Consider the following 9,876-nt stretch of genomic DNA (forward strand, 5'->3'; position numbering starts at 1 on the left):
AAACCTGACGTGATAGAGCAATTCTGCCGCCGGATTCGGATTCAGCGCGAAAAATTACGTAAGAAAACATAGTTAAATCCCAATCAACTTTCAACACCTCCAATTTTGCAGGCCTGTGTTATTTATTGTTAATAATATTGATGCTTAAAGCATCTGAAAAATGATATATTTGTAAGAAGTAAATACTTAAGACCTGCCATACAATATGTTATTACAAATAAATCTCTGTTATTCAAACATGTTATGATTTCATTCTTGATACATACTTTCGATTCTACTAAATCTTGTATAGCCTTCGATATCACATCTAAATTGTTTCTCATAGTCATAATTTTATCCGCTCCTAAACATGAATATTCCTTAATTAATGATAATGCTCGCATCCGATTCTTCTTTGCGTTTAGTTCAGATGGAAGCTTCTCTTTTACAATTGCAGATTGTACTGTTATTTCCCCGGTCAGATGTTGAATTAATATTTGTGGTGTGAGTCCGGTACTGTTGCGTTTTATAGTGTATAGTTCACGTTCGACTTGTTGAAGGGAATTCTGGATATAGTAAAATTAAGAGAATAAAAGCATTTAGAGGCGCAAGATAAATTTTTACAAACATTTGTAATTTATCATAAGAAGTATACTTGTAAATCAGAAATAGTGTCTTCCTCTTGCTCCTTCTGCGATATTAGATTGCGTTCTTTGTCTTTTTCCGTTCGTAACAATTTACAGGCGTCTAGTAAATGCAGCGCGGGTTCAGCTTTTAATTTAAGTTTAGCGATACGCGCTGTCACTGCCTGTTTATTGTAAAAAATATGAATTCTTATATCAGCAAATATCGCCCAAAAATATATATATGTAATCCCAAATTGAAACTATTATAACATATAATTTACCTATTATAATAATGGAATTATACATCGTGCATTTACGATTGTTGTACGCATAGGTGGTAGATCGAGGTAGTATATCCGATGAATATCAAAAATTTGTAATTAGGTTTTTTGTACAAATTTTACGTTACAAAGTTTATTCATTCAGTATGAAACGACTATTAAATCGACTATATGAATAAATCAAATTTTAAATAAAAAGAACCTTGTATTCGGTCAAAGCGGATCTGAATGTTTAAATGCATATTTCTTATGCGAATTTATGTAAATAATATGATTTTACATATCGCGCATCGAAATGTTTTCCGGAGTTAAAACGCATTCATGAGCAGAATCAAAATAGTAATATCACTTATTAAATTGTACAAGCAATTTAATAACTTTTTTGTGCTAATGAGCATTTTTTATAAGAATATTAGTTGTCATGTGTTGATGAAACTTAAAAATTCTCGTTGATGAAACGTAAAAACCTCGGCCAAGGAATCGAATCCGGATCTCCCGCTTTCTGGGCAGATAGCCTCATAGTTAGACTACCGAGGCAAAAAGTCCGGAAAACATTTCGGCGTGTCACATGCACAATCAAAATGTATATAAATACGCACAAGAAATTTAAGCACAAATTCCGCTTCGATCAAATATATAATGTACTTCTTATTTAAAATTTGATTTATATATTCATTCAAACATAATGTAAACTAAAAAAAAGCTAATAAATAATCTTTTCCCTTAACTATAACTATAGTGACCTATAGTAAATATTCAATTAGTATAAGTATAAAAATAGTTTGTGATTCCATACTACAATAAATCAAATAGAAACAAAATGCTGATATAATTTCCGCGATTGCTGATGCGTAAAATTTATAAGGCAATAAGATACAATTAGCAAACGATTGGTCGTACTTACAAGGGAAATCTCATGTTCATCTAGTTTTTCAATGTCAATTTTTTTTATGACTTTTGAGATCAAAAAATATACTATAACCGTGCTTGCGAGCGACGGTACAACTTCGTCGCGTGCTTTTTGCTCTCCTTTTAAGTAAATGTATCTCTTTCGCTAGACAGCGTAATTTTGCGACAGCTAGGCGGATTTTCGACCAATCTCGTAATTTTTACTAATAAGTTGGGCGCCAGGCACGAGAAAACGCCACTCTTTCCAAAATCTCTCCACTTTTACTCTCAACCAATTCGCGACGGCAGGGGTGGGTCGTCAAAGGTGGGAAAATTGTCGGAGGGCGAGAGAGGTAGGCTATAAGAATTACATACGCAGTAACGAAGTAACAAGGACAATATATTATATTTGATAAAGAATGAAGAAATAGAAACAATTACATAGGATGACGTGGTAACATGCAATTTCCGGAGCTTCGCTCCTCCCGCTCTTCTTGATACCCCCGATACTCACAAAAGGGATTCGCCAAATTATTTCTAACGTCGGACGCCGGTTATACGCTACAGTACGAGTTCCTACGTTCCCCGCGGTAACTTCCGACGGTGTCCAACGTTCACCCCATCGACAACCAGCAAGAACTCGTATCCTCTGTACTACCCGTTTCCCGGACGCACAACGCCGACGCGAGGCCGAACGTTATCTCAAAGGCACCACCCGATTACAATAATCGTCTCGACGCGACACGATGCTACTCGACAATACGACAACCGGACACTAACTCGAAAGCGCAGCGCGATTACAACAATCGTCTCTACGCGACACAACGCTACTCGACAACTTAACAACCGGAAATGACTCAACTGTGGCGAGAGAGGCGAACGCGACTCGGCCCTCGATAATCTCCTAACGATTCAAATCTCCCAAAATTCGGCTGCTAACGATTTCCTCCCGATTCGAATCTCAACGCGACAGCTAATTATCTCAATGTCCGAGGAGATGGCACGCGGCTCGCAATTCCTCGGCTCTACCCGGCGGCCATTACGCCGGTCTCTCTCCGCGGCACGAGCTTTCATACGTGCGATCTACCCGAAGCGACGAATCCGCTTCGGTAGCTTTTATATCCGCAACGCTCGTCTCACCCTCGTCGTCCTGATCCTGTCTCGTCCCCTCGGCAATCGTCTCTCGGCATTCTCGGTATCTTTCTTTTCCTCGTCGGCTGCGGTCTCGCGCGTCCCTCACAATATTCTGCTCGACCACAGCAGGAATGAGGCCCGGGAGCTCCCGGCGGATTCACGCAGGCCGCTCGGCTTCTCCTTTGGAGGGAGGTCGTCACGCTGATTGGCTTCGGCTCGTCACGTTATCCGTGCCGTGCAGGCCCACGCGGCCGTGATTTCTGGTTTTCATGAGCGCGCAATGTAAATCCCTTTCCAAGGGTGGCGTCTCCGCTGACAGCCCCGGCACCTCCCGGCCTGGCGGGGGAGATCTTGATGGCTCCTTTTCCCGCTCCTCATCCAGGGCCCTACGTCCCCAACAAACGGCCCTCAAGGGGCCGGGAATTCTGGCCTCCGCCGGTACTTTGCAAGGGTGCGTGGTGTAAGCATGTTTTAGGGCGGCAGCGGATTATGAACAATTACTCAAAGCAATACAACCTGCGTGTCCGGGCTTCCGGGTGGGCGGTCTTCCAGCTCAGCCTCTTCGGTCTTTCTTCCGATGCGGTTCCCCTTCCGATGCGGTCTTCCTTTCTCCGTTGGCGGGTGAGACGGCATAATCACATAATTGTATAATATAGCAGCTGCTGAGTGCGATCCGCGGCGATTCTAATTTCTGGTGAGATTGATCATTAAACAAAAGAAATCTTAACAAAAAAAAGAAGAATTGGTAAAACCGACAGACAATACGGTGTTAGCACACGTTCGCTGGTGCGCTCGCACGCACGCTCGCCCTCTGAGCCGGTAGGACGCACGAGTACGCTGCCGACGACTTTCCACAGTGACGGACAGAAATGTCACGTCACAATACATATCATGACTCTGTTTTTGAGTTGTAAATTTTTGAAAACCCAAAAAATTGAACTAATGCTCCTGAGAATTAGATTCATATTCGAGGTTCGGCAACTTTTTCTTCTTACGTTAGAGATAATCTCTTTAATATTTAAAACAAGAAAAGCGTTTAATCATATTTTATTGACAAAATTTCATTAAAAATTAAATTGTTTTTTATTAACTTCACAAAAATGTACGCATTAAATTAATTCTTCTTTGAATAAAAATAGAAAAACAAAATAAAATGATTTTATTAAAACAACACAATTTATATATAAATAATCTAAGCGCAGTTTAAACAATATCCAGGTTAGTTAGGATATATTTTGCAGACATAAATGGTATCTCTTCGTTTTTTCATTTTATTATAACATGTTTTACAATACTTTCTTTTGATTTTTTTTTGTAGTACTTCAGAGAGATATCTCTTTGTGATAAAATATATTCAGCCTGTGTTCCTCTTCACCCTAAGTTGTCTTTCTGCTTCAGGTTGTTGAAGTATTCCGTTCTTCATCTCAATTTGAATATTATAGAACGCTATGCGTCGGTTCAAGTATCGATTGAATAGTTAGTGAGCATTATTTATCATCACATGCGGGGTGTGAACAAAGATTTTTTGCTATACCTGGCGAAAAGTTTTCAAATAATTTTCTAGAATTTTTCTTATTTGGAATTTATGAAGATTTTTTCATAAATACTTCACAATTTTTCAAATTTTATAAACTTTTTCCAGAAATTACAGAATGAGAAACCATAGAATATATCATACCTGTATCTTTCAGATTTCCTAAGCTTTTTCAAAAATTATAGAATGAGAAATCTTAAAATATGTTCTAAGGTTTTTCATAAAGCGTTTTCGCGCCATCAGAGGGACACAGCGAGTTTATTTTTCAAATTTAAAATCATCCAGAGATAGAATAAAAGGCACATTAAAATATTCTCCAGTGTAATCCAATAAAACATTTTTCAAATTATTTTTTCATTATTTTTGAAAAGCATTCTAATTCATAAGAAAAAATCTAAGAAATTTTTTTAAAAACTTACAACGTTTAAGTAACGGTCTACAGTGATACTATAAATGCTTTGAAGCATTCTTTGATTTGTCAGTTAGTAAAATTTTTTTCTTTTGATTGGTTAATTAAATGCTTCAAAGTGTTGATAGTGAGACTTTGACCGTATTCTTATACAGGGTGTTCCCGGGTTAAACCGCCAAACTTAAAATATGAATTCAGGATCTCAAAACAAACATAAATTTTCTTCTAGACGTATGTTTGCAAACGCTTCGTTCAAGAGATATTTCTTAAGTTATTCAGAACTGTAGGAATTAATAATGTTGAAATAATGTCGAAATAAGGTATATCCTCTTTATTGCTTTACAATAATCAAAATTTAATTATTAAATGTTTTGTTCAAAATGATTACTTTCAGCCCAAAGATAAGCATTACATTTATCAATGAGAGAGTGGCTGACTGACATTGTGCGTCTGTAATTGCTTGGCATGCTTGCACAATTCTTCGTTTTAATGATTGAAGGTCATTAACAGGCACTGTATTCACTTTTTACTTTGGAGTACCCAAAAAAATCTAATAGTGATAAATCCAATGAACGAGAAGCCAAGCTATGGTTTCAGCATGACCGATCCATCTTCCGGGAAAATGAATATTAAACCACTGTTGAGGACCTCTGCCATTGTGAGCAGTGTGAGAGCCATTCAATTGAAACCAATTGGGAATTCATTCTCATATTCAAAGGAATGTTTTCCAAAAGGTCATTATTTAAAAATGCGAAAAATCCATTCGTGTTCAAGCGAGCAGAAAATGGAATTCAATTAAAATATTGCCCATTATTCCAAACCATACATTACATTGAAAACCATGTTGGAAATGTTCATGGATTACTCGAGAATTGACCAAAATCATGTGACCAAACATGACTCTTTCTTTGATTTGAGAAACCTTGCCTGGTAAATAATATTGTTGCGCCCGCGCGTCCGATTTGCAAGGTCGTTCACGCAGAACACGCACTTCCGAATCGCCGAAATGAATAACACGACTGTTAAGAACAAGAACGTTTATTGATATAAAGAACGCAGAGAACACCGCGAAGATGCAGGATGGAGCAGATCACGAAAGAACGTCCGTACACACTGACAGCTCACATCTGAATTCGTCCGCCTTGTTAGACAATAGACTGGTTAGTAGTCTCGGTAACGCGCTCGGTCGCATAGACCACGGGTGTCGGCAAGGTACGGGTATAACACTATATATTTACTAAGTATGGCCTCATCTGTTCACAAAATGTTAAAAATTGCGGATCGTTATCTATTTGGTTTAAAATCCAAACGCAAAATGATCCCTTGTGTAGCATATCAACCGATAATATTATAAATGTTAGACACGTTGAAGGTGACATGGACGTCCATCGGCTGAAAGTGTCTTCCATATGACTGTGGGTGAAATTCCTAACGCAGAACCAGATGAATAGTCATACTTGTTGATGAATTTTTATCAAAATGCAGTATGATGATTGTTCTTCTTTCATTTTGCGGTAGTGCAAAAACTCTATCAGCCCGGGGAACCATATTAAATCCAGTTTCGTTCAGCCGTTGAAATCTTAAAGAGAATAATGATTTATCCGGCAATCTTCTGTTCGGAAATCGTGCGGCGTATTTACGGCGAGCAGCGTTAACATTTCCGTCACAAAATTTATATAAATATATCATATCGGCATATTCACTATTAGAGTATCTACATATATATGAGGCATGATTATGAGTTTATTCAATAAAAGCATTCAACAAATATAGCTACGAACTACGAGCTACAACTACAAGCTTTTCGAAAAAAAGCCTAACAATGATCTTTAAGCTTCAAAACAAAAACAAGAAATATTTCAATTATTCATTCCTACAGTTCTGTATAACTTCAAAAGTAAATATCTCTTGAACGAAGCGTTTACGAGCATACGTCCAAAAGAAAATTTTTGTTTGTTTTGAGGTCCTGAATTCATATTTTAAGTTTGGCGGTTTAATCCAGGAACACTCTGTATATTGTCAATACTGAAAATCTATATATACAGAAATTTTGAAAACTTTATAAAAATTCTTAAAAAAATGTGAAAAATGTCCCAATTCGTACAGAAAATCTGAAAAATTCTTTTGAAAAGTTACAGAAATTACACAAGAATTCTGAGAAAAATTTTCTCCGAGACAACGTAATGTATTGCTCTCACAACTGTAATAGGATAGCATCTGATTCTGACAATACTAGTTATTTAATATATTCCATTAAAGGTCGAGGTTTATTTTTGTCATTGCTCCTTCTGTTGCTTATTTTGATCACTTTATTCTTAAATTCAGTCGAAATATAGGAAACCTTCCTTTTGCCTTTCTATTTCCCTATTAGAACCCTTTCTACACTTTCTAATCATCTCACCTTTCTTCAATTTAGCAGTTTTCGAATCTCGGAGCGCACTGATAATTTTCTAGCTTATTTCTTACAACATTAAATATAAAATACCTGGATAAATTTCTACACGGATATGTGGGTCCTATTTGCAGTTATATAAAATATGCTCAGGTTAAAATTCTTATACCCTTTTTTGTCTAGGCCACACATTGGTTCTCAAACTTGGGCCAAGTTTGAAGACCAATGTGCAGCCTAGATAAAAAAGCGTGACAATCCAAAATTGAGCCAGGAGTATAAGAGTTTCAACCTGAGCATATTTTATATAACTGTAAATAGGGCTCATATATCCGTGTGTAGAAATTTATCCAGGTATTTTATATTTAATGTTGTAAGAAATAAGCTAGAAAATTATCAGTGCTCTCCGAGATTCGAAAACTGCTAAATTGAAGAAAGGTGAGATGATTAGGAAGTATAGAAATAGGGTTCTAATAGGGAAATGGAAAGCGTGACAATCTAAAATTGGGCCAAAGTGGGCATCCTAACTGGGGCTTCAAATAATATAAGGAAAGTTAACTTGGCCCCGATTACAGCCTAGAAAGAATTTCCACACGAGTCACCACATATCACTTACGTATTAATTATATTTCTCTACACCGATGCTTCAATTCGACTAGTCACTTTAAATGGTCGAAAAAACGTAAACAGACGATATGCAAGTAATTAACGCATTTACAGAGCCTATGCCGGTTGTGTATACTTCCGCGAACGACGGGCCGTACGTACAGACAAAATCTTCGTATAGTATCTGCGTGTCTAGTGTATGTATACTTGTGTACTTGTATGCTGCGTATACATTCGGATTTTCGGTGTCGTGGCAATATAATCGCCACAATACATTCCGCAAAATATTAAATTTTTCAGAAATTCCAGGTGCAGTGGTCCCTGAATCATTTTCCAGAATAATAAGTTGCTTAAATTGTCTGCACAATCGAGAAAAACGGTTTTCGATTTTGCCTACCGGATTGCCGATTTTTATTAACGATTATAAACAACTTGATGGCAATACTCAGGTAATATTTCCTTTTACAAATACATTACGGTAATTTTTATGGCAACTGAGGGAAAACTTGTGCCAAGGAACTATTTTTTTTTCTTATAATAAGAAGCTTGGGTACCCGTGTGGAAATCTGTCCGGGCATTCTATACTTTAATACTGGCTCCATATGGGCATTACTGAGGCATCCAAAATAAAGGTGGCCAAGCTCGGGCCTATTTAGGGCCTTGTTAGGATAATTTAACTTAGGCCTTCCTAGTCACAGCCCGTATAGAGGCTAATTTGGATTCCACATTTTACCGACGATAGTTGTACTTAGGCTTGCCCAGTCGCAGCCCATGTACGCCCTATATGGGCATTACTGAGACAACCAAAATAAAGGTTTGCCAAATTCGGGCCTATTTGGGGCCTAGTTAGAATAGTTTATCTTAGGTCTTCCTAGTCACAGCCCGTATAAGGCCTAATTTGGATTCCACATTTTCCCCAAGGTAGTTATACTTAGGTTTGCCCAGTCGCAGCCCATGTAAGCCCCAGATGGGCATTACCGAGGCATCCAAAATAAAGGTTTGCCAAACTCGGGCCTATTTAGGGCCTAGTTAGGATAGTTTAACTTAGATATGAAAACAAGGCACATTGTGCGTTGGTATTAACTCTTATATGCCTTGTTTTCATATTTAATTTTTATTATTATTAAGAGTTCTTTACGAATATTATTTATTTAGTTTAACTTAGGTCTTCCTAGTCACAGCCCGTATAGGGCCTAATTTGGATTCCACATTTTCCCCAAGGTTGTTATACTTATGCTTGCCCAGTTGCAGCCCGTATAGGACTTAATTGGGTCTCCACTTTTTTCTGATAACAGTTTAATGTATGATTTCTCATTATGATTGCCCATATAAAGTCTTCTATAATTCAAGGATATGAATAATAGGACTATTCAACCCGTGCTCGAATTTTTGGTAGTTCTAGAATAAGTCTTTTCCGTAAAATTCTTAATAATGTATCTACAGATGAAGAACTGATGTTTTCCTCGATAGCTCATGATCTTAATGCTTCAATTTTATCTGTGTTGTCATCTGTGTTTAATGGTAGCATGGTGATACTTTCTTTTGCTGATAAAATTACAAGCTGATCTTCGCCATGAAGATCAGCTTGTAATTTTATTATTGTCATCTGCTTTCATTGGTAATGTGACATTTTCTTCTAATTCACCATAAATATCAGCTTGTAATATAGATTCTTGAAAATTTATTGCTTGCCTCTCAAATTCTTGAATGTCTTCGATGATCGTGTGTAAATATGAATTCGATTCATTGTTGTTGATTTCTTTTATGAAAGTATATTTTATTTTTGCATTTCATATTTAAGAATTTAATCCCATTCTTTTATTTAAAAACTATTGGATCATTGCAAAAGTTCGTGCCTGATTCATTAATTTTCAGTAATTCTTTCATAATTTTCTAATTATTTTGCAAATATGTACAAAACATTCTTTAAGTTGGGTATGTGAAGTTAGCACCCCAACTATAGTACTCAGGAGTTCTGAATAGAGTTCCCGTTTCTTTTTGACGAGACAAAGAGTTCTATATAATTTATA

The 9,876-nt window shown here is 36.9% G+C and overlaps 1 protein-coding gene across 1 annotated transcript in view; it reads right to left on the minus strand.

Moving 5' to 3' along the window:
- The window catches only part of LOC108758537 (intraflagellar transport protein 81 homolog), an 88,070-nt gene that overhangs the window by 1,619 nt on the left and 76,575 nt on the right, over window positions 1–9,876 (minus strand). Inside the window, exons 4-5 of the mRNA XM_018503541.1 lie at window positions 635–787; window positions 267–545 (exon numbers count right to left, since the gene is read on the minus strand). Of these exons, the coding sequence (XP_018359043.1) occupies window positions 267–545; window positions 635–787 (432 nt within the window). The remainder of the gene's footprint in view (window positions 1–266; window positions 546–634; window positions 788–9,876) is intronic.

The sequence above is a fragment of the Trachymyrmex cornetzi genome, unplaced genomic scaffold (assembly GCF_001594075.2).
Source record: "Trachymyrmex cornetzi isolate Tcor2-1 unplaced genomic scaffold, Tcor1.1 scaffold159, whole genome shotgun sequence".
In the NCBI taxonomy this organism is placed as follows: Eukaryota; Metazoa; Arthropoda; class Insecta; order Hymenoptera; family Formicidae; genus Trachymyrmex; species Trachymyrmex cornetzi.